Here is a 25,583-nt window from a genome sequence, read left to right on the forward strand (position 1 = left end):
ACATCAAATGTCAAGCTGAGGGGACCAGAGGCAGTCATCCGCATGCCCGTGAAAAGCTTTTGAAAAGCTTCTTTGGCTGACAGAGCAGTTCAGCCAGGAAAACCTGGATGGGTTCCAGGCGCGGAAGGCAGGTGCTGGAGGAGGGAGCCAGGGGTCACTTGGGAGCGGGAGCGGGAGCAGCCCAGGAGCAGAGCAGTGGGGGAGGGAGGACGCCCTGTTGGTTCCCTGGCTCCCATACCCCTGGCCTCCTTACCTGTACTGCTTGGACCCTGCGATGAAGATCCGTTCTGAAAAGGTGGGGCTGAACTCTTGGCTGTTCTCACCTTGTGAGTAAAGAAAAAGAGGTTGGCGGAACGGAAAGAAGGAGAGAAAGAACAGGAGCATCTTCCAGATGCCCTCTTGGGGCTGCTGCTCCTCCTGCCACCGGGGGCTCCTCTCATTTACCCTCACCCCAGCCTCCCACTGACCAAGAGCAGAGGGCATACCGATAACAGGGGTCTGAGGGGTGCCCACCTCACTTCACTAACCATGGTGCTTGAGGGAGCTCTATACAACACACCCAACACAGGGGTGGCACACGGTAAGGGCTCAATAAATAGCAGCTATATTTGTACGTATATGTACAAGTATACATGTACTTGTATATGTACAAGTATATATACCTGTACATACATGTGTGTATGTGTGTATTGGGACCATTACGTCACCCACTCTTGTTTTAATTTGTATTCGCTCATCTCTCCTTAAAACCAGCCAGAAGGCGGGGGATCCCTGGGTGGCGCAGCAGTTTAGCGCCTGCCTTTGGCCCAGGGCGTGATCCTGGAGACCCAGGATCGAATCCCACATCGGGCTCCCGGTGCATGGAGCCTGCTTCTCCCTCTGCCTGTGTCTCTGCCTCTCTCTCTCTCTCTCTCTCTCTGTGTGTAATTATCATAAATTAAAAACAAACAAACAAACAAACAAAAAAAAACAGCCAGAAGGGAGTGGAAGGCCGAGGAAGGCTGTGTGTATGTGGGAAAATGAGCCGTCAGTCTCCCCAGGCTGGACCCCAAGAAACCTCGTTGAGAGGGTAGTGTGGAGAAAGGAAGACTTCTGGCCTTACCCAAGGAGTGCACTTGGAGTTTCTCAGGCTCTGGTGGCAGCCACCATGCCAAGTCATTTAGAAGTACCATGAGTGGAAGCAGAGAGGACCGGACAGGCCCCACCTCACATCGGCCTATGTCCCCTTGACTGTCCTGGCAGGCCGAAAAGCAGGTGTTCATTCTCTGGGGTGGGGCCACCTAACCATGGAAGGTAGTGAAGGGCCGAGAGGCCCCAGAGGGGCTTTCCAGGAGCCCTGGCCTTTCCTGTCTGGGGCCTCTCCAGAGATGCTCAGGCTGTCCAAGGTCATAGCATAAGGCTAATGGCCTGCTCCATGATCCTGCCAAGAGCCCCAGGACCTGTGAAGCCTCCCAGCTCTCTTCCCCTACTCTGGTCAAGATGGACAGAAGCCTCCATGCACCACTCCTCCCTTCTGTATTCTGGTCCCCGGGACCATTACAGCTCACTTCGACTTCTTGGCTTGCCGCCCCCCCTACCCAGTTGTATCTTGTGAAAATCTCAGATAGTGGTCACCCTGACCTCCCTTCCCTGTGCCCTGCCACCCTTGCACAAGGACTGCACCCACCTGCAGGCCCGCCCACCTGCCCTCTGTCACCGGCCCCAGCCCAGGGCCCTTACATTCCGCCTGGGCGATGATGGAGATGGCGGCCAGTCCTCCCTCGGAGCCTTCCTTGGCTGTGCCTTTGGTGATCACGTCGTTCAGGATGTCCCACTTCCCGCAGAACACAGGGCTCTTCTCCACAGCCTCGAGCTTGTTGACGGGGCTTGGCTTCTTCCCCATTGCCTGTGTCTTCTCCTTGGCTTTGGCGAGCTCTTTCTGCTGCCCGGCTGCCGAACCAGGGGCACCCGGGCAGGCCATTTCCATCACTGCCATCTCCCAGGCTCACGCTCACCCTGAGGGACCAGATGCAGAACAGGCTGGGTTGGAGGAGAAAAGCAGGGGAGAAGCTCTCTGCCTCTTTATGCCTGATATTTATCTTCCAAACACCCCAAGTGGCAAAGGATTTGATCTTTCTTGTTCCATGTGGCATGTGCCCCGACCCTTGGTCCTACTAGCACATGACCATAAACAGACTCCTCTGCTCTGCCCAGCGAGGAGGATTCTAGCCCACTTCCTCCAGGATAGCCACAGCATAAACATCTGGGTTTGTTCTGTCTTGCTTTTATAAATAATGGCTAAAACCTTTTCTGCTGTTTTTTTATGGTGGATTTTTGCTCCCCCAGAACATGGTGGTGGATTCCATAACTTCAAAACTGCCAGTCACCTCACTGATTCTGCACAAACCTTGCCTTCTTACAGGACATGTCTACACTGGCCACAATGGCTTTTCCAAATGGGGAGAATCAAGTTCTTGTTCCCTAGCAGAAGTTAGATGTATGTACATGTATGCGTGTGTGAATATAGATTTATGTGTGGATATATACATTATACACATATATATGTAAGATTTTACAAAGTCTAAAAATTAGCATGCAAATGGCAGAGCCAGCACTTGGCTTCCTTCCCAGGACGCATCTGTCTGTGGCCTTCCAGAAGGAGCTGACATGCTTCCTTCTGTAAGGTCCATACTCATTTGCTGGAAACCTCTCCTAGGTATCATTTTCCTTTCAGGCAACCTTAGTAGTGGAATTTATATTAGAGCTCCCAGTGCCAACCTATACCTCTAGAAATCTGAAGACAAAGCACAGGGCTTCACCTCTTTCTGGCTTCTATCTCCAGCAGCCCCGTGTATTCCCTGGAAGCCCCAAGGGAGAGAACCCAGTGCTGAGACCAGCCTGTGCAAACAGCACATAGACCAGGACTGTCATGAAAGAGATTTGCGCCCTTCTGGGATTGCTACCATGTGGGAACCTTTTTAAAGACCAGGCTTGTGAGCTCCCAAAGTGCAGGTCCCTCCTGGGTTGGGACTTGCTTTAGAACAAGCCTGAGAAGGCATTCAGACAGGTTTCAGACAGGTTTTTAATAGGTGCTCTCTGTTGGCAGGCTGGTCTCAAGCTGTTGCTAGCAGATGGAGTCTTCCCTGCTGTAAATGCACTCATCCTGGAACACACCTCCATTTGCTCTTGAGCCAGGAAGGTAGGCCGTGTGAAGGCAAACCTTTACACTGCTGGCCCTTTGCCCTGTGAGGCCAGAAGCCGATATGGGACGGTGAGGAGCTGGCCATCTCCAGGCTGAAGCCTCTTCTTTTCTTTTTTTTTTTTTTTTAAGATTTTATTTATTTATTCATGAGAGACACAGAGAGAGAGAGGCAGAGGGAGAAGCAGGCCCCATGCAGGGAGCCCGACGTGGGACTCGATCCCGGGATTCCAGGATTGCGCCCTGGGCTGAAGGCAGCGCTAAACCTCGGAGTCACCGGGGCTGCCCTGAAGCCTCTTCCTACTGAGTCTGTGTCTCTTCAAGAGCCAGGAAGCACTGAACAAGCTCAGCTGGTGTGTGTGTGCGCATGTGTGTGCAGATGAAGGTGGGATGGCCTTGTTGGTCACTACTAACTTGATCCTTCCATCTCTGCCTTCAAGGGTTTGCTTGATGGCTTTGAACTCAGAACAGTAGCACTTTAATCTCATTTTCACTTGAAGAAACTGATGCTAATTAGGCGGAGACTTGCTGAAGGTCACCTCGCCTTGTGTGGCACTGCAGGCCCAGGCCCTAGAGCCCATAGCTCCAGGCTGTGCCACCCCCTCCCCAGATCTCCTGGGCTCCAGGCAAACACAAAGGGGAAACTCATGGCCCTGCCTGGTCAGAAGGGCAGGGGTGGTGCCCTCGGTGTATAGCACAGTGGGGCACAGATGAGGTGATTGATGTTGGCTGAATGGGGGCATCAGAGGATGACCTTCAGAGACAGGATGATCCTGAGCACGGGGGATGAAGACAAAGTCCCATCTGAGGAGTGAGAGAAATGAGGCCAAGCTGTCAGTGGTTGTTGCAAAGGCACTCAGCTGTTTGAGATCTAGCTGCGCTTGCGTTCTCACGGCCTGTGTCAGTGGGACGTGGCTCATCCTCAGCTCCAGTCCTCCAGAGAGGCTGGGGGGCTGCCCCTCACCCCCAGGAGCTGTCCTGTTGCTTTGGCAGTTAGCCAGGCCACTGGCCAGGGGCCCTGGTCCCCCCCTCCACAAGTATGCTGGGCTCCCCAGTCCCAGAGAAGCTGAGTTCGAGGCAGCTGGGCCAAGGGTCCCCCTCTGCAGTTCCCTGATGACTCATCCAACAGCCTGGCAGGCAGAGAGAGGAACAAGCAGGCTGTTGAGAAGCTAACCCAGCAGCTGGCAGCTGAACCTGTGAAGGGCACGGGAAAACAGGCTGACCCTCACCTCCCAGGGGCACAAAATCACAGCCTGGGAGCTGTACAGCTTCTCCTGTGCCATATGACCATGACTCAGACCCTCACTGATAGTCTCTAAGTTCAAGAAGCTATTCTCAGGATACTCTGGCCTGACAACAGCTCTCCTACACATTCACACATGTTTGCTCCCTCCCTCCTTCCCCATTTCTATAAAGGTTCTGGCCTATAAAAAATAGGATTCTGTATTAAGCCTGGGGCTGCTGGCCAGGCAGCTATCCTAACCCTGGGCTTTGCCCCTGGCTTGTTGTCCAGACCACTGCTTTGCAGCGTTGCCCCTTCTTTCTCTTGTAGCTTGCGGGGAGTGAAGACAGACAGTTGTGTCTCTGCCTTTGAAGACAAGTCAAAATCCTGATCCATTATTCAGTTGGGATGCTCTCCCCAGTTCCACTTAGGCGTCAAATGCATCCTGCTCCTCTGCTCTGTCAGAGATGAAGATGTGCATTGGCAATAACCAAACCCACTTAGCTCACCTACAAGGCTACAGAAATCAAAGGGAAAAGGAAAGGTGTGTTATTTAAACGTAATTTATTCTTTTAGGGCCTGGTGCATATACACTGCTTGTCTGTCTGCTATGGTGCCTCGATGACCCCTTGGAGAAGTCTGGGGGTAGGAGTGACTGAAGTGACAGAGCAACCCTTGGGCATATCTGTATAATATGCCTGTTGTAGGAAAGGTTTCTAGGCCCTGAGACAAATTTGGCTCCCTCACCAGCTAGTAAAACTCTTCTGTCCAAGTTGGGGAATTTTTTTTTTTTTTAAGTAGGCTCCATGCCCAGCATGGAGCCCAATGTGGGGCTTGAATTCATAACCTTGAGATCAAGCCCTGAGCAAAGATCAAGACTCAGACCAACTGGGCCACCCAGGTGCCCCCAAGTTGGGGAATTCTTAATGTGGGTTCAAGGACAGTTTCAGGATGGTCTGTGAGCCACAGAAACTATATACAATTTGTATTTTTACAGGGAAGAGGTCCACAGCATCCATAATATTTTCCAAGGGTCTGATGTTCCCCAGAAGGTTGCTGTTGTCTCTTTAGAAGATCAAGGCCAGGGTTAAATGCCCGATTCTTGCACCATTCTTCCATGCCAAAGAAGAGCTCAATAAGGGACGCCTGGGTGGCTCAGTGGTTGAGTGTCTGCTTTTGGCTCAGGGTATGATTCTGGGATCCCAGATCAAGGGCCACATCAGGCTTCCTGTGAGGAGCCTGCTTCTTTTACTGCCTCTGCCTCTGTCTCTCTATCTCTGTGTCTCTCATGAATAAATAACTCGAAGAAGAAGAAGAAGAAGAAGAAGAAGAAGAAGAAGAAGAAGAAGAAGAAGAAGAAGAAGAAGAAGAAGAAGAAGAAGAAGAAGAAGAAGAAGAAGAAGAGCTCAATAATGTAGCAGTTTCCTACCTAATTGCAAGTTAGAATAACCAGATAAGTTCTAAAATGCACTTGCCCTAGGCCTACTGAATTAGTTGGTGGGAATTGGCCCAGAATCTGTACTTTTGACAAATTCTCTGGGTGATTCTGATTCCAAGGGGCAAGAGACTACCATTTGACCCCTGGTCTGTAAGGTAAGGCTGTGTTGTCCAATATGGCAGCTACTAGCCACATTGTGGCTATTTACATTTAAAGCAAATAAAATTAAATACGATTTAAAAATAAATTCTTCAGTTACACTAGTTACCATATTGGACAGTGCATATAGAGAATATTTCCATCACTATAGGAAATCAGACAGTTCTTGTTTAAGGCTATGAAAGCAATGTTATCTCTAAGAGCAGAATTTCTGTTCCTAGGATTCTGGGAGAGGACTGGAATTTAGGCTAAATGAATTACTGATTAACTGGAAGGTACAAAAATACGTTTTATTTTGATCTTCAGTGATAACCTTCATATTTCAGTTCCCTTTTTTAGTAAGTGCAATAAAAACACCAGACTAGGAACCAGAAGATATGGGTTCTAGCCTTGGCAACTTTTTTAAAAAAAGCAATGGGATCATTTTTGTCAAATGAAATCATAGCTCAAAGCCCAATATATAAAAGGGCTAGAAGCATGCGAATGACATGTAACTCACATGAGAAACAGCTGCTCTGCTAAAGAAGGTGGGCAGGAGCCCCACATGCTCAGCTTCCCTTCATCTACCAAGGATTTCTGTGGAATCCTAGGTCCTCTCTTCTGAGGAAGAGAGCTTGAAAACCTAGTGGCCTAGGAAATATTCTGAGGTTCCTTTTAGTTCTCCAAATGTAACTGATTTGTCAGGATCATTTGAGGGCAAGATGACTAATTCAGAATGATCACTGTCGATACTCACTAAGCACCCACCATTATTAATCTCATTTTCAGATGTGAAGACTAAGGCCTGGAGAAGGCAGTGGCCTGCCAGAATAGCCACACAGTTACAAGCTGCAGAGGTGGGGCTGGACCCACGTGGCTGTCCCAAGCCTGCACGCTCAACCTTGAGCAGGACACTGAGATTCTTCTCTCAGCTGCTTCTGACTCGTTTTGAGGACTGGATGAGGTAGAGGACATGAAATGCCAGTTGGCCTGCCTGGCCCACAGAAGATGTCGAATGAAAGTTCATTCTCTTGCCCCTCACCTGCCTCATATATGCCATCACTGAGACAATGGAACTCCTCCATGTTGGTACCACATAGTCAAGGTATTCAGCTGTCGCTAAGGCATTCAACACACTGAATCTCGAGTCTCTGTATATAAAAGGGAAATAAAAATCTCCATTTTATGGGGCGCCTGGGTGGCTCAGTCTGTTAGGCATCTGCCTTCAGCTTGGGTCATGATCCTGGGGGTTGCTGGGATCAAGCCCCATATTGGGCTCCCTGCTCTGCCAGGAGCCTGTTTCTCCCTCTCCCTCGGCCTGTTGCTCCTCCTGCATGTGCTCTCTCTCTGCCAAATACATACATACATACACATAACACATACATACGTACATAAATCTTAAAAAAAAAAATCTCCGTTTTATAGTGTCATCTTAGAAATGTCCACTGAGGGACCAGGGCAGACCAGGGCAAATCCCTCTCATGACTATTTCAACTGGAAGTAAAAACTTGTCTCCTCTGAATGCCCAGAGGGGACAGATAGCAGAAGTGGAATGACTCAACTTCCTTAATAAGATATTAGTTGAAAACCAATCTTATTCTGATGCTTCCTCTTTTAAGCCTTTAGCTTGCCTGGCCACTAGGGCCACACTGGGTTGGCTTCTGCCTATCAAGAATGAGGGGCTGTGCAGGAAGGGGAACCAAGGTCAAGTGCCAGGCAGAGTGAGCTGGCCTGGCAAAAACAGCCATCTGGCCCAGCAGATCCAGAGATCCTCAAACACGCTCAGACCCTGGCTCCCCTTTCTGCCCTGCCTGCTCTCCCCAGACTTCCCCCACCCCCAGCCTCTGTCCTGGCCAGTCTGCTCCTCTCACTTGCCTGAGCACAGCAGCAATGGGTAAGCCTCAGATTCTTTTCCTTTGCTCAGCCTGTTGGTCTGGTAGAGAATGCCTTCTTCCTTTATTAACATCTATCCTTTATAACTACTCTGCCCTCAGTGAAGCCCCTGCATTTGTCCCACAAGTGTTCAGAGAGTGCCCCCTAAGTGCCAGGGCCTCTACTAACCAGGATCAATCATTCAATGTCTTCTGTGCGTTCGGCATGCATTAGGTGCTTTATCCACTTTATTGCTGAACCTCCCGGAAACCTTGCAAGGTGGGGGATAGTATTTCCATTTTTAGAAAATATTTTATTTATTTACTTGACAGAGAGAGCACAAGTAGGCAGAGGGGCAGGCAGAGGAAGAGGTAGAAGCAGGCCCTCCACTGAGCAGAGCCTGATGTGGTGCTCGATCCCAGGACCCTAGGATCATGACCTGAGCCAAACAAAGGCAGATGCTTAACTGACTGAGACACCCGTTTGCCCCTATTATTCCCATTTTATAGATGAAGAAATTAAGGCTCTATGAGATAAGCTGCCCGGAGAAACAAATGAGGCCTAATTTATACAATGAGATCATCTGCCATGGGGTTACTGCTAATGCTTCCTGGCCCTTTCCCCTGGGACCAAGGGATTCCCAGCTCCATTCTAGAATAAAAGCTTATTGGCAGAGGTACTGGGCACTTCAAGCAGTATTACTACCCATGTTGCTATCACTGTTCCTATTTTACCCATGGGATTGGCCCACTGTTCATATTAATTGCTTATCCTGTGTAGGCAGGAAGCACAAGAACTAAAAATGAGGGGTCTCTAGTAAAAGCTGAATCAGCAATAAACTGGTCCAACTTCTAGTTCGGTTACACCACCACGTGTACCTGGGATGTTAGGATTTTTAACTTGATTAGTTTTTTTTTTTTTTTAATTTTTTATTTATTTATGATAGTCACACAGAGAGAAAGAGAGGCAGAGACACAGGCAGAGGGAGAAGCAGGCTCCATGCACCAGGAGCCCGACGTGGGATTCGATCCGGGGTCTCCAGGATCGCGCCCTGGGCCAAAGGCAGGCGCCAAACCGCTGCGCCACCCAGGGATCCCCTTAACTTGATTAGTTTTAACAGGTCACTCCACTATCTTCAAAAACGACAAGACTACATATAAGGCACACACACAGAAATGAGAATTCCAGGAAAGATTACTTTCACTGAAAGATTCACTGAAGGATGATGTGCTTTGGAAAGTAGAGAAGCAGGATGCAAGAAACCATGGATGGCACAGGAATCTATACGATACGTGGGGTCAATTTAATTAACAGTGGAATGTAAAAAAAATAGTTTAAGCCACCTTTAAACATTAAGTTCTAGAAAAATAAGCAAGGAAGAAAGGTGGGGGGGATTGTTCAATGAATGGGTAAAGAGTGATGAGCCTTGTAGTTTTGTGAAATTTACATATAAAAATGCTTACACTATATTACTAAAAAGCTATAGTTAAGTATGTAGGTTAAAATTTAAGAGTAACTAACTATGGGTAGCCCCGGTGGCTCAGCAGTTTAGTGCTGCCTTCAGCCCAGGGTGGGATCCTGGGGACTAGAGATCAAGTCCCACATCAGGCTCCCTGCATGGAGCCTGCTTCTCCCTCTGCCTGTGTCCCTGCCTCTCTCTCTCTATGTCTCTCATAAATAAATAAAATCTTAAAAAAAAAAAAAAAAAGAGTAACTAACTGTAAGAATAGAATACAGGGTTGCCCGGGTGACTCAGTCACTTGAGTGTCTGACTCTTGGTTTTGGCTCAGGTCATGATCTCGGGGTCTTGGGATCAAGCCCCATGTTGGGGGCTCTGCACCTGGCATGCAGTCTGCTTGAGGTTCTCCTCCCTACCCTTGCCCCTCTCTCTGCTTGTTTGTATACTTGCTTTCTCTTTCTCAAAATAAATAAATAAAATGTTAAAAAAAAAAAGAATAGATTTACAACTCAGAGTTTCTAAACCAGAAAGTCAAAAAAAGAAAAACAGAAAACTTGATCACTCTAACAAAAGGCAAGGAAAGGGCAGCCCGGGTGGCTAAGTGGTTTAGCACTGCCTTTAGCTCAAGGTGTGATCCTGGAGACCCGGGTCAAGTCCCATATCGGGCTCCCTACATGGAGCCTGCTTCTTCCTCTGCCTGTGTCTCTGCCTCTCTCTCTCTGTGTCTCTCATGAATAAAAAAAAAAAAAAAAAAAAAAAAAGGCAAGGAAAGAAGGAAAAAAGTAGCAAAGAAAAAGGACACTAGGGATCCCTGGGTGGCTCAGCAGTTTAGCGCCTGCCTTTGGCCCGGGGCGTGATCCTGGAGTCTCGATCGAGTCCCGCATTGATCCTGGAGTCTCGGGATTGAGTCCCGCATTGGGCTCCCGGCACGGAGCCTGCTTCTCCCTCTGTCTGTGTCTCTGTCTCTCTCTCTCTCTATGTCTATCATGAATAAATAAATAAAATCTTAAAAAAAAAAAAAGAAAAAGGACACTAAGTGTAAAATGCAAACAGAAATGAAGGTGGCAGAAGTTGAAATATTAATGCAGCATTAACTATGAACAGATTAAGCCCACCCACCTATTAAAAAACAATCAGGATTTTAAAAGGTCCAGCTAGGGGCACCTGGGTGGCTCAGTGCATATAGTGCATACACTGTTCAATAGCATCTGCCTTCGGCTCAGGGCATAATCCCAGGGTCCTGGGAGCGAGACACACATCACAGGGAGCCTGCTTATGTCTCTGTGTCTCTCATGAGTTAAAAAAAAAAAAAAAAGAAAAAAAGGTCTAGCTAGATGCTTACTAAAAGAGACAAAATAAAATTACATAGAAAGACTGAAAAAGGATGACAAGAGATATGACAGCTACTACTAACCTAAGATATGTAATATTCATATCAGACAAAATTTTTAAGATGAAAGTATATAACTTCTAAGCACCTAATAAAGAGCCTTAAAATCCAAAGGCTGGTGGCAAGTTGAGGCTTTATGGATGAGTGAGGTCTCTGCTTTGGAGTGTCCTGTCAAATAGAACTGCAGGGTCTTATAACAAAGCATTCTTTGAGCATAGGTTGGGTCTGCTGGGGGTTGGGCTCTGTGCTGAGTGCTGGGTATACACTGGAGAAGACGACCCAGTCCCCTGAGGAGTTTATAGTCTACTAAGGGAAAGAGACAAGTAGTCAGAAAATTACAATACAGTATGGTCACACAGCAGACACAATGGGAACACTTCTTGGGATGCCTCGCTCAACCTGGTGGGTGTCAGGAAAGGCTTCCTCAAGTCCTCAAGCTAAGTCTCAAGGGGTAAGCAAAAACTGCCCAAGAATAAGGAAGAAGGTATTCCAGGTGGAGGGAATAGCAAAAGTTAAGGCACAGAGGTGAGTCCAGGAAGAGTCACAAACAGCGCGAAGTTGCTGGCAGGCAAAGCCTAGGTCACACAGGCGTTAAATTCTTAACGAGAGGGGTAGAATTCAGAGGCAGAGTTCCAGAAGGAAGAACCTACAGGGTAGGGGCAGATGGTGGATGTGGGTTCTTAAATGTAAACTGTGCCCTGGGGACAGAACTCCCACCCTATCTCCCCACCAGGGCTGACAATATCCCAAGCTACAGGCCTCTGGGAGCCTTGCTGAATTTCTTCCCCCAGGCAGAGAGGCTGAGCCGACACCGGACCTAGAGATATATCTGAGGAAGGAGGAAGGAGCACTCTGAGTGGAGGCTGGAAGAATTTCCAAACCTGCCTGGCAGGCCAGCTTGAGACCTGCTTCCCAGGAGAGCAATTTCTGCCTCAGCATTTCGCATTAAGGAGGATAGGAAATGTGAATGCACATCAATCATTAAAATCTTCCGGATCAATTTTGAGATAAAAACCCGACATGCCCACAAGAACTCAATCTTGCCAACTCCACAGGTCAAACTGCTAGATAAATGAAACAGACGGAATGAAATTTCTGACCATCCTCCAGATGCCACTGCACGCCTGTCCAAGTTGGCTAGCAAAAACAGCACAGAAACACTGCTGTCTACAGGCCCCTTCAGATGGTCAAGGCATGGGGTGCCTGCGTGGCTCAGTTGGTTAAGCATCTGCCTTTGGCTCCAGTCACGACCCCAGGGTTCTGGGATGGAGCCCCACATCGGGCTTCCTGCTCAGTGGAGAGTCTGCTTCTCCCTCTCCCCCTGCTCGTGCTCTCTTTCTCTCTCTTTCATATGAAAAATTTTAAAAATCTAAAAGAAACAAACAAACCCAAATGGTCAAGGCAATCACCTCATGTCTACTTTATTAGCATAGGTCTTACCTACTTCCAGCTCTTCCCTGACCTCCTCCCAGCCCCAGCTAATCTTAAAACATCTCATCCTTAAGATAACCTCAAGTTCAAAGACATCTGCTGGTTCTGCACTGCTTGTGGGCCCAGTATCAACTCTGTGGTCCATAATCTGTCTGACCACTGTTTCCCCAAATGCACAGGGTTTGGTTCCGGCCAGTATGATCTCTCCACGTGACTTGCTCACTGCTCAAATCTACAGGTCTCTGGGTGTGCCATGTCCTTGTGTGGGCCACCCTGCACATCCTGCTTGTCCTTCACTGGCTGAGCTTGGACTTAGGCCTCCAGGAAGTCCCTCCCAATGGCTTCACCGCTTCACCGCACTGACGCCTCCTTTTCTGACTGCCTACCGCACGGGCTCTCCTCACTCCCCTCACTCTCACCCAGGCCCTTAACCACACCCTCACCACCCCCTAACTCATCAAATGAAGTACTGCAGATGAAAGAACTCTGGAAACAAGAAAGCATATTATACCAAGAGAAGAGAGCCATTTCTGGTGTGCAAAACTCAGAGAATGGTGTCTAGGTAATGGAGCAAACAGAATTGTGGAAAAAGATGCATCATCAGTGATGCTCACTGTCTACTCTAATAGTAAAAACTGGAACAAAATATCTAATGACGGGGGTGAGTAGGATAAGTATTACATAAACCATGGTATATCCATTAATAATGTTTGCAAATAAAAAAATAATGTTTACAAATAAGTTTTAACTGTATGGAAAAATGCAAATGGGACACAATATTAACAGAGAAAGGATTCAGAGTTATATCTAGAGTATGACCCCACCTAGCCTGTCTGTAGACTCCATCAATCTTTATAAAAATGCAGACTGGGTGCCTGGATGGCTCAGTTGGTTGAGCTCCTGACTCTTGGTTTTGGCTGGGATCATGATCTCAGGGTTGGTTGTAGGATTGACCCCATCTCATGTTTGGCATGAGTCTGCTTATCCCTCTCCCTCCCTTTCTGCTCCTCCCCACCCTGTGTGCATGCTATCATCAATCAATCAATCAATAAAGTATTTAAAGGATTAAGATAAATATAAAAGCAGACATCTAGCACAGACATGCAGCCATGGCTCAATTTTGGTGTTTTAATATATTTACACACACACACATACACACACACATATATAATTTTACAGTTTTCTAATTTGTCCACATGTTTTTCAGCAACCATGTATTACTTTTCTTCATTTTCATTTTTTTCACAATGTTTCCAAGTGTTTAAAAAACAATACAGAAAGGAGATACAGTAAAAAATCTAAGTCCTTCTCACCCTTCTCCCATCCCTCTGAGGGGATCCCAGTGACTGGTTTCTTGTATATCCCCCAGAGATGTCCTCTGGGGGATATTACTTTTATCATGAAAACAAGCTACCATGAGAAAAGGGTCTTGTGGCCTGGGATAAGAACTGAGGGGGCATCTGGTTCACAGTTGTGAGTGGGGCTTAATAAATTCGTGATAATAAACGCCACCAGCCCACACCATCCACACTGGAAGCCTGGCCAGAATGTCCATGGCTGGTCTGTGAGTTCTAGCAGCAGGGCTACCAAGACGGAGGGCTGGAGATGGGCAAGTCCGTCTCTCCTGGTTTTGGTTTTCATTTCTGTCTCTTTCTTGTTTCCCACTGAGGGCTGTGGGTTTTATCAGTTATGACTCAAGAAGTAGGAAGGTGCTCAAAGATCAGCCTTTAACTCTGATGGCCACGGCTTCCTCGCTTTTATTTCTAGTCATTGAGGCCAAGTGCGTGCAGTAGTTAAGCCCTGTGCAGGATGTTAAGAAATGCTTGTGTGGACAAGTGGCTCCACAGAGAGCAGGACACACAGCAGAACTGGACCTGAGACGAAGCCACCAGCCCTCACTTCCCCTGATCATGTCGCAGGTGGGACTTGAGAGTCAGTCTGAATCTGGGAACCTGAAAAAGGAGCTGTTCTGACAAATCTCTCCTCCCTTCCTTATTTAATATCTGACCCTCCTGTATGTTGTATGTTTTTTCAATCTGTATTTTGTTTTCAAATACAAAAGTAATACTTGTTCACTGTAAAAATTTCAACCATACAAGGTGCTTAGAGAAAAAAGAGAACTTTACCCCATTCCTTCCTCCCTACAAGAAACCCTTAATTTTGATGTAAATCCTTCTAGTACCATTAGCAATATATATATATATATATATATATATATATATATATATATTGTTTGGGGTTATTTTTAAAAGGAACATGGGCTTATACATATCTAATATTCTACAAGGTATAGCTTTCACTTAACAATAGATCATGGAGAGCGCCTGGGGTGGCTCAGTTGGTTAAGTGTCCGACTGTTGATTTCAGTTCAGGTGATGGTCTCATGGTTGTGAGATCAAGCCGCCAGCTGGGCTCCATGCCCAGCATGGAGCCTGCTTAAGATTCTCTTTCCCTCTCCTTCTGCTCCATCCCCTTACTCCCTAAAAACAAAATTAAAAAGCCCCTAAAAAATAACAAAAAAAACCCACAAGAGATTATGGACACTGTCCCCCTTCAATGTATGTAGATCTCTCTCATTTTTCTTAATGGCTCCATAAGATTCCAGGGTATAAATACACTATCATTTCTTCACCTATCCTTCTATGATGTTCTTGCAAATTGGTCCCAATTTTTCATTCATATAAGTACTACTGCAAAAACAAAATAAAACCAAATCCCCAAATCCTTTATTTACTTCTTTGTGCACTTGTACAGGTAAATTCTAGGTGGTAAAAAAAAAAAAAAAAAAAATTCTAGGTGGTAAATACCTGGAACCGGAATTTTTGGGGGACCCTTTGCACAGTCACTTGTTTCTATGTGTTATGAAAGTAGGCAGCATTGGTCAGTCTGGGACAGGTGGTTCACAAATATTATATTAGTTATTTGCTAGAAAGATGCTATCCTTGCCTTTAAGGTGCTTATAATCTAGTTGGGGAGAATGGCCGGCTGGATAAATGATAAAGGAATCACAAAATGATCTTGGGGTCAGAAAGGCCCTTGGAGGTCATTTATTCCAACATATCACCTAATAACCCTGAGGATAGCCACCTGGCTACATAACAGGATGTATAGAGTCCAAAGGTCTGAGTTTGAACTGTAGTCTCTAACACTCCGGTGTTACCCAAGTTACACCTGGATGACCAGGTGCAGATCACTTACTCTGAGACTCAGATGTCTCGTCTGTAAAACAGGGATGTCTGAACGGAAATATCAGGATTTTACAGGACAATTAAGTGCAAGAAGCGATCTTTAAATGACCAATAGTGTGTCTAGAACACCGTGGGTGCTCTGTAAATGTTAGCAAAACCTCCAACAAAAAGAAAGCTGATACAAGAAAAGTGGTCCTTTCCAGGACTGGAAGAACCAGTTGCTTGAAAGGCCTTGCCTCTGCAGAGCTGAAATCCACCTTGCAAAGCCTCTAGCTAGCAGTCCTCGTGTCAGGAGGAAGGTCTGGAACGGACACTGTCAAAGAAGAGGGGAGAACCCCCAGACCAGAAGGGTAAAAGTAGTCAGCAAGACAAGGTCGGCCTACGAGGGGGATGTTCTCTGAAGCGCATTCTGCACCTGCTACCCGCCCAGTCTCTCCCTCTGCTGGCAGTGCCTCAGTCCCAAATGGACTGAGGAACGAGCTGCCGGGGCATGATGAACCAGGACCCAGAATTCCTTGACAGCTCAAGTTGAAATTAGCTGTCCTGTGGACTTCTTTGGGTATTTTCAATAATCTGCTGCTACGTGTATACACATTAATTACACATAGGCTGGCTGTCAAAAATAATAAAAATAATGGCAGCTATTATTGCTTGCTGTATATTAGGTAATGCATGCACTGTTTCTTGGACCCTCCCAGGAACTCTGTGAGTAGGGCGCTAATATTATTCCCTTTATATGGACAAAGAAACTGAGGCTCCGGAGCTCAAGTAGTTAGTCTGAGGCTACTGTACAAGGAATCGGCAGAGGCTGGATTTGTGCAAAGGGCTCTTATGTCAAAGTACATACTCTTAGCCATGACACTCTATTTTCACGTGATCTAAGCTTTAAAAATTGAGACCCAAATGCAGAAGCTGCCACAAGCCAAAGGTTTGTTAGTGAGAAACCCAGGGACTGACCCAGGAGGAAGCACCTCAATTAGGGGCATAAATATAGCCAGCCTATGTTCTGGAAAAAAGCAACTTCAAAATGGCAACGGGAAGGAAAGATTCCAGGCTGGACACATGGTAGGCCAGAGTTCCATAGCCTACCCATGCTCAGCTTGGGTATCAGGTCATGCACTTGGGCCCACTGCAAGGACCAATTCTAGGACAAAGTTCAAATTTACCATGCATTTTAGAAGGCCTGGCTCCAGGCTATTTTACTGTGTTTTTTGTTGTTGTTGTTTGTTTAATAGCAAAGCCCTGAGCATCAGATAGTATTTTCATAAATATGGTCAGTACTTTATCTCTGGGCCCCTGACAAAGGGCATTGTATAAGCTTTAAAAGAAAAACGTTACATTGACTTGAGTCCTTGCATGAGGAGAGCCAATAGCATACCACTAGAAGATGCCACTGGAGGGGTGCCCGGGTGGCTGCGGTTAAGCAACTGCCTTCGGCTCAGGTCATGATCCTGGGGTCCTGGGATCGACCCCCACATCGGGCTCCCTGCTCAGTGGGAGCCTGCTTCTCTCTCTTCCCCTGCCTGCCACTCCCCCTGCTTTATACTCTGTCAAATAAATAATGTCTTTAAAAAAATTTTAAAAAAAGGGGGACACCTGGGTGGCTTTGCGGTTGAGCGTCTGCCTTCTACTGGGGTCATAATCCTAGGATCCCAGGATTGAGTCGCACATTGGGCTCCCTGCATGCAGTCAGCTTCTCGCTCTGCCTGTCTCTGCCTCCCTCTGTGTCTCTCATGAATAAATAAATAAAACCTTTAAAAAATAAAATAAAAAAATAAAAAGTAGTAAAAAAAAAAAAAAAAAGAAGATGCCACTGGAGCATCATTGATCCACATAGACAATTATGGAAATGGTATACGAGAGAATTGGGGTAGGGGGAGTAGCAGTGAGGAAAAAAACTCCCAACCATTTGCATGCCTTATTTTATATAATAACCAGCAGGAAATTTTAATGTATGTTATGTCAAAAAAAATTTCAAGTGTGTTTTGTGGGTGTTTTGTGTCATTGAACATCTTGGTTAAGTGGGGCTGCAGTGTATACACTATTTGGTAATGATTAATTTCCAAAGATTACAGTGCCCTAAACTGCCCCTGACACTAAAATCATGCCAAACACAATCAGCTTTCTTTTGATGAGTCAAAATGCACTTCTGGAACTTGTCAGGCCTTGAGGTCATCACTACAAGCAACACTGGGTTATAAAAAAACAGTTCTCCTTCTTTAACCTCTTGAACTGGATTCTGAGCACGGAGCAGTTCCCTGGGCTGTGGTTAATCCCACTGAAATACAACCACTCCCCTCCTCTCTCAGTTTGTGACTGTTTCCCCAGGTGGGACCGGCTTCAAGCAGCGTCTATCAGTACACAGAGCAGATGGAGAAAGACAGGTTTAGCCTCCCCATGAGGGAGGAGGCTTCAAGTTCATTGTACTCACTGGTGACTGGTTTTGAAATTGAGGAACTAGTTTGAGGAACTTCAAAATAAACAAGAAACCCAAACAACTCGGCTTTCCACAGAAGACTTCCAACGCATGGGGGTAAATGGAAGGAAGCCCATAGTCCAGCTCTGCTTTTCTGGCAGTGGAGCCCTGATCACAGCCTCATTTCAGATGCTGCCCTGCACACCGTTTGACAGACTGGTCTGAGTGATGACATGAGGGGCCGAGGTGACTTTGATGTGTCCCTTTATAATACAGGGTCACATTCTTGCCCTCCTCCAGGAAGGGAAGAAAGGCCTGGGACCTGTGGTGTAACGGAATATTCAGAGAATCTCAGAGTATTACTTGGTAAAGGAGGGGAAACCAGGAATAACCTGTGGCTCTTTCAGTCTTTTTTGGGCCAGCTGAGTCTAGAAGGATGAATGTGGATGCTGGTCTTGTACTTTTACTCAACCACAGATACCCAGCCAGTGGTTCCCATGCTCCCATGCTGCGCTGGCCAGTAGATGCCATGGTGACCAAGACAGACAAGCTCCTTGCCCTTGTGAGGCTTTCACCATTGTAACCCTGGAAAGGCTTTTCTGGAATGCTGAACTCGGTTACTAAGAAGCACTATCATGGGTCAGGCTTTGAATCATTTGCCTATGAACCTGTGTCAGAGTGGCACCAAGAATATGGGATTTGTCACTGTGTCACTGCCTTCTCTATTCCAGCCTGGAAGGCTAGGATAAGTCAGCCATCTCTTTAATAGCTAGCTACCTGTCGTTTGCTTCTGCTCTGAACTACGTGTAAGCACACATTTCTCCTGACTGTGCCTTCACCTCTGCAAATGCTTTTCTGTCCTCCGAGACTGCTGAAGTTCCCAGATTGTTCTCAAGCTCCTTTTCTAAGCTGACGAATCCCACCCAGACACCTGCAGAATGGGAGGCAGGGCTCCTCTGTGTGTGACAGTGCTGGGTCAAGCTGAACAAGGACCACTGGGCTGCGATGCCTTCCTGGCTCCTCTCCAGCCCCCACAGTTGTGGTTCACGATTTAGCACCTGCAATGTCTGTCTTCCCCCTGCCACAATGAGCTCCTCAAGGGCAGCAACTCCATTATCCTCGTTTTCATATTCTAGCAACTGCCAGAGACTGCCACATGTGACATTCTTGGCAAGGGCTCACTGAAAGGATGACTGATGCTCTCCTGAAGAATATATGAGTATCCTGGCTCTAAGAGCCTGGCTGGTCTGGCATCTGAGTGTCCCGACTGTCCATTCACCTGGTGAGCAGAGCAGTAGGCAGAGCCTGGTGATCAGGGTGGTCTGTATTCTGACTGCACCCCAGCAAGAAAGTGTCATGCAAGCTGGGTACTGAGCCACCCTTGTCTCCTTTCCTAAATGCTGACCTTGATACCCAATTATTTCCAATTCTTTGAGAAGATGACCCTTCTACAATGGACAACATCCATCTGGGCTCTGATGTGCACATATATGCTCAATGAGAGGTGGTACACAAATCTCTGCCTTTTACAATTATCTCTATAAAGCTATTCCTGCCTCTCAAAGTACAGCATCTGCCAATAGTACAGTCCCAAGTTGGGACTACTGAGCATGGGCTCAAGGATCCTGATTCATCCAACTATTTCTTGGGCCAAAGGAGTCTATTTCAAATCTTAATTGGTAATAGCATCCTCATGAGCTTGGCTAAGACTCTCTTTCTTTCTAAACCTCCCACTCATCCCTAGTATTGGCCCGTAGATGAGTATTGACTACTTCTAAGCCCAGTAAAAGGAAATGTCAATGAGAGCAGAAGGTGGGTGGTGAATCTCAGATACAACAGCTCTTTTTTTTTTAAGGGGATTTTAAAAAATATTTTATTTATTTATTCATGAGAGACACAGAGAGAGCAATAGAGGCAGAGACACAGGCAGAGGGAGAAGCAGGCTCCATGCAGGGAGCCCGTCGTGGGACTCGATCCGGGTCTCCAGGATCAGGCCACTAAAGGCGGCACTAAACTGCTGAGCCACCCCGGCTGCCCCTACAACAGCTCTTCATACTTACAGAGGCCACCGTCCAGATAGGACATCATGCTTTGACCACAAGGAAGAGCTTCTTCACTGAGAATTGCTTGGATAATCCAGTTGGAATGACATCTGACTGCTCTGGCTTTTCTGATCACCTGCATGCCATGGGCAACCTATCTCTTCTTCAAGTGGAAAGGTGCAGAAGTGTTTGGGGCCCAGTGGGTTTGTACCCTCACGATCAATCATTAATAGTAACTGAATGCCCACTCTGGGTAAGATACTGCTTGGGGAGGTAGGAGGGTACCCTAAAGGTGTGGGCAACCTTTGAGACTTCCGGGTAACCCTGCCCAGAATTGTATTTTCTTATCAACCTTGACCTCCTTTTGGTTACACAAACTCATGTTATAAGAGTGTCAAGTGAATAGCTTTCTGTTGACTTTTTCTTAGACCCAGCTGCTCTGGCTCCACCCTTCCCAGGTCTGGCAGAGCTTTGCAGAAAGGCTGACAGTGATGGGGTCAAGGTGGGGGAATAAAGGAGGAACTAGTTAAAAATCCAATTCCTACTCCGGGAGTAGCTCCTTTGTTCAGTGGCAGCACAGCACAGTGGAAAGAGCCCAGACTTTAGTTCAGATTCTGCCATTAACTAGCCATGCGGCTTTGTGCAACTCACTCAGCTTCCTTGGGCCCTCATTTTCTCTTCTGTAAAATAGGGGAGTTGTGAATAGTAAAGATCATTTCCAGGCTGTAATTCTAATAGCTCTTTCTTGACAGACTGGTTAAGGTCTAAAGGTCACTTAACCATGCTTGCCTGAAATGATGGCTGGCTAGTTCAGATTGATGGGGTGTGCCTATGGGCTGAAGAGAAGTCTATGACCACCTGCAAGGCAATGCTAGTTCTTTACCTGAGGCTTCAATAATGTCAAGCCCTCTTTGTGGGACATTGCCTACAGATGTCCCTGACCATTAGCTGTCGAGCTCAACACCAACTATACGGGTCTAGAAGAGTTCTGAAGAGACTCTTTGTCTTGGTGGATGCCTGGTCATGGCCTTATTGGGAAGAGGGTGAGCAGAAGCCATAGCAATCAGAAACTGGGGGGCAGGGATGGCTTAGGACTTTCTTCTGCCACTTCTTTCTGAGTCCAAACACTGGTCCTGGATATGTGGACAACTGAAGTGGTGGTAGGCTTGGAATGACAGTTCCCTCAAGTCCAGGGTTTAATCTAGCCTTTTCAATCATCGGAGTTCTTCAGAGCCCTTCAACTCAGGTGGTAAAAAGAAAGGCAGATGGAAAAGGGTTCCCCAAAAGGTCTTTTACACCAAAGCACAGTTTGCTTTCTCTGCTCCTTGCCAAGGGGTTTCCCAGCATCCTGGAGCCAAAGCTCCCCTCCTGCTTCCTTGCTGACTGTCACTGGAAGCGGGCCATTTTCCATCCTCAAGGTAGCTGGACTCAGGAGTGCAGTGATACTGCTGATCTGAGTTTTGTGCCTCATTCACATGACCCCCCAGCCAGGGGATCCATCTCTCTGTTGGTTGGCAAGCCTTGGGAGCCTCCCATTTGTTTCCTTATTCCTGCCTCCAAAGCCCTTCAGCTGAGAAAGTGATCTTTGGCAGAGGGCTTCTTCTTTTTTTTTTTTTTTTTAAGTTTATTTATTATTATTTTTTTAGTACTCTCGACCCCCAATATGAGGCTCGAACTCACAACTCCCAGATCCAGAGTCACATGTTCTTCAGACTGAGCCAGCCAGGCGCCCCAAGGCAGAGGGCTTCTTGACAAGCTCTGCTCAAAACTTCCTCTGCAATTTTGCTGGGGAATAAGTCTCCTGTCACCTACACCCCTGCACGGGTGACTCACCTTCTAGAGAAAGTGCTCTGCTCACCTAAGCAAAGCTGCCTGGAAAATGACTAAGGCACCTATCAAATGCACTCTGTGAGGCCGACCAGTTAGTGAGCTGGGTCCAGATATTTTGCCTCTCACCTCCAGTCTGAAGTCAGTGTGGAGCTGCCACTCCAGGCCTGCTGGTTTCATTTTCATCTGAACCGAGCTCCACATGAGGCTTGACATCCGGTGATCTATTTTTTCTAAAAACTAGGTTCACTTTAGAAATGACTCTCTGGCCGTGAATACAGCTTCCCCAAGAGAAAACAAAATGTTATTTAAAGGGAACGTCAGCCTGGTGGGAGCCTATATTTTTGTTTCGTATTAAGAAGAGGAAAAAGGAATTTAAAATGTAGTATGAAACTTTTTTCCTTGGGTGATTTAAAGGAAAATCTGCAAGTCCCTGACTACAGGGACCCCCAGATATGATACTAGCAATAAGCTGACAAAGAGGTATTTATAAGGGGAAAGGGTGGTGAGCTGGGGGTGCCATGCAGTGGTGAGAACCTTACCCCACAGAACCGAAATCTCCCTCTGAGTCTTTCAAAGAACAAGTCCTTGTTGACTTATATTCTATATAGTATTTTCCTATTTTTTATCTTTAGAGCTAAGGCTAGGACCTACTTTACCACATGGGGGTGGGGGCAGAAGGGAATCCTAGGAAGGACCAGCCCTGCTTCTGGCTGAAAGTCCTGGGCTTAGGATCACCAGCTCTGATGGGGCACAGCCTGGGCCTCCGTAGGCTCCCTTGGAGGGTGGTGAGGGCAGTATTTAGTATATGACAGGGACAGCGTGACAGTGAAACCTCTATGCAGAAGAAACATCCCCCGAAGATCCTACTGAGAAAATGACTCTGCTCTGTCAGGCAGTCTGATCCTTCCTGACCTCATCTTACAGAAAAAAGGCAACTAGGACCATTGCTATTACTACTACCACTACCACCACCACTACCACCATTTCTAGCTGTCATGTTCTGTGGCTTATTATGTGCCAGGCACTGAGATCAGCACTTTACATGTATTCTCTCATTTTCTACTCAAAACAACCCCATGAAGTATTTCTGATCCCATTTATAGATGAGGCATCCGAGCCGAGGGAAGTGAAGTGATTTGCCTGAGTCACACAGGCAGACAGTGGCAAACCTGGACCTGACCCAGGTCTGTCTGACTTGACAGGCTAAACCCCCACATCTGACATTGGAGATACCGCAGACTTGCTCTATTGCTCCGGCTAAATCACTTGACTACTCTGCCTTAATGTCTGCATCTATAAAACGAAGATAAGCAGACTCGTCCAGAGGATGTGCTCTTCATCTTACAGCCCTTTATTGATAAGTAATTATGAATAATCAACACCAGGTAACAACTGTTAGCAATACTTATTAATCTTTTTAAAAAATATTTTATTTATTTATTCATGAGAGACACAGAGAGAAAGGCAGAGACATAGGCAGAGGGAGAAGCAGGCTCCATCCGGTAAGCCTGATGCGGGACTTGAGGCCAAGACCCCGGAATCATGATCTGAGCTGAAGGCAGATGCTCAACCACTAAGCCACCCAGGTGCCCCAATATTTATTAATCTTAATACTTGTTAGGTTAAATAGAGAAATAAAGCAGCCATCCTGGTTTACTTACATTCAAAATTGCCATGTTTGGGGAAAAAAACCAATTTAGGGGTTCCTGGGTGGCTCAGTTGGTTGAACATATGCCTTTGGCTCAGGTCATGATTTCAGGGTCCTGGAATTGAGCCCAGCCCCACGTAATGGGGCTCCCTGCTCATGGGGAACCTGCTTCTTCCTCTCCCCCGCCCCTCACTCTGCTTGTGCATACTCATGTGCTCTCACTCTGTTAAATAAATAAATAAATAAATAAATAAATAAATAAATAAATAAAATCTTTAGTAAAAAAACACACAAAAACCAATACCCCACCCCTGACCCCACCCCTCATTTATCCTTTCATGAGTAAGTTAGTAGAGAAAGCAGTGAACTAGAGGTCAAGAAATGTGGGTTTAGATTTTGGGCATGACAATGATGTCCTGAGTAATCTCATCCACTTTATTCCTTCTTATGAGGCTTGCCTTTCCTGATCTTTGGCTCTGTCTTTCTTTACATGAGTGTTGTAAGAAAATACCAAAAAAAAAAAAAAAAAAGGTTACAAGGTACCATTACTCTTGATGCCATATAATTTTAAGAGATTTATAGCAGGAGGATAAGGGGTTAAAGGATGTAAAATTGCAAGCCAGGAAGAGGATCTTTTAAACTAGAATACAAAGAAGGGCACACAGGCCACAGGCCACTCAGGAAAAATGACTTTTCTCTGTAGTGTCACTCAGGTAAATAAGACAAACCCAGAACTGAAGGCTCCAGACCCAACACACTTCAATGTTTCACTCAGCTCAACTGAAATGTTCTACTACACAATGTGTCCTAAGTTTAGCCTTCTATTTCTAATCTACTGCTTTCAACATTTCAGTCAGCATCACCCAAGTAAATGCAAAGCCTTCACACGTGCATCACTTCACTCACCCCACCCCTTGAGGATGCTCAGCCCCTACTCCTTTTCCTTCTTCCCACGGAGCGCAGAGGCCAGAGGGCCTTTGTATCCTTATGGTTCCCAAACCCACGGACATGGGATTGTCTCCCTTCCCGCCAATTTCACACCGGTGCCATCAAAAGTGCCCATAATGCTCAGATGTTTCCAGTTTAACTGAAATACTAAAATGGGGCAAACAGGAAGCATCAGACACAACTGCGGTAGTGACTTATTAATCACGAAAGCAGAATTTTAGTTGCATTTTAACCTTTTGCCAGGAAAAAAAAAACCAGCTTTGAGATGATGGTAGCCTTTGGTACAAATATGCTGCCTATATGAGTATCAAGCTGACTTATACTTTTAATTTAGGACTGAGTTGGGTTCTATACTTCTTAACTATCCTCCCGGAAAGAGCATCTGTCAGGCCAACCACTATGAATCTGTCACCTCTTCATCAAGGCAAGGCAGACCTGTCAGAAAAGCTCCTGTGCTGTCCACTGAGACAGGAAAAAAAATAGGAAATTAAAAATGACTTCACAAGCCAAAGTGATAGAATGCTCTTAAGAGGGTGCCAACAGTGAAGAAAACAAGCCTGGATGAAGCTCTGCCTTTCCCATCTCTACAGATCTCTCACCAGACCTTGGCCAGGATGAACTGTTACCATGAACCAAAAAAATCACAACAGTTGCCTGGATTTGGACAACCAATCAGGGCAAGCCTGCCTCTCAACATTAAATGATATACAAACACTCCAAGCAGATCACAAAGGAGTCAGTGTTCAACAGGAGAACCAAAATGAGGAACCAAACCTCCATCTGTTGAGGCGAAACAGCCAACCAGACATTTTTGTTTAATAGATGAAGGCTCATTTGGCAGGGTCTCTGTCTGTGGTGCCGCTCCCACAAACCCTAACAGACAATACCAGAGGCAAAAACTCCCCTTCAGAACTGCTCCTTATAATCTGAAAAACAGTCAGAAGGTGACCTAAAGCTTCGCAGCTTATTGCTGTCTGATTTTACAAAAGTGTGGGAACATACACCTGGGTACGTATTTCTAAAATTAAAGTCAGAGACTATATAACTTTTATTTTGAGATCTTCTGAGAAGTTCACCACACCCTTCAAAATAAGTGAGGATGTCTTAAAGATGTCAGAGGTCTGGCATCACTGCACCCAAAGAACTGGCCTTGACATCACTTAAAAAACACCAAGAGTAACCCCAAATACATCATAAGCAAGACAAGCACCTGTCCTCTCATGGTAAGAGCATACCACAGCAAACGTCTCCCTTCTTCTTCTTCTTGCAACTAAGTCCCATAATGTGGTGGTCCTGGCCCAGGGGAAGGAAGCTGGTTAAGACTCCAGTGGCCCAGGCTCCTCACCCTGAGTCTGAGCTATGAGGCATAAGGCAACATGAATA

The 25,583-nt window shown here is 46.4% G+C and overlaps 1 protein-coding gene across 2 annotated transcripts in view; it reads right to left on the reverse strand.

The window, feature by feature from the left end:
* Window positions 1–25,583, reverse strand: part of MAP3K14 (mitogen-activated protein kinase kinase kinase 14) — a 47,176-nt gene that overhangs the window by 20,204 nt on the left and 1,389 nt on the right. Inside the window, exons 1-3 of one of the 2 annotated variants that reach the window (XM_077853576.1) lie at window positions 7,019–7,127; window positions 1,720–1,995; window positions 254–323 (exon numbers count right to left, since the gene is read on the reverse strand). In XM_077853576.1, coding sequence (XP_077709702.1) covers window positions 254–323; window positions 1,720–1,975 — 326 coding nt within the window. In that variant the 5' untranslated portion in view covers window positions 1,976–1,995; window positions 7,019–7,127. Of the gene's footprint in view, window positions 1–253; window positions 324–1,719; window positions 1,996–7,018; window positions 7,128–25,583 lie in introns of those variants that run through there. The other variant, XM_077853575.1, reaches the window with a different exon arrangement.

The sequence above is a fragment of the Canis aureus genome, chromosome 16 (assembly GCF_053574225.1).
Source record: "Canis aureus isolate CA01 chromosome 16, VMU_Caureus_v.1.0, whole genome shotgun sequence".
Taxonomy (NCBI): Eukaryota; Metazoa; Chordata; class Mammalia; order Carnivora; family Canidae; genus Canis; species Canis aureus.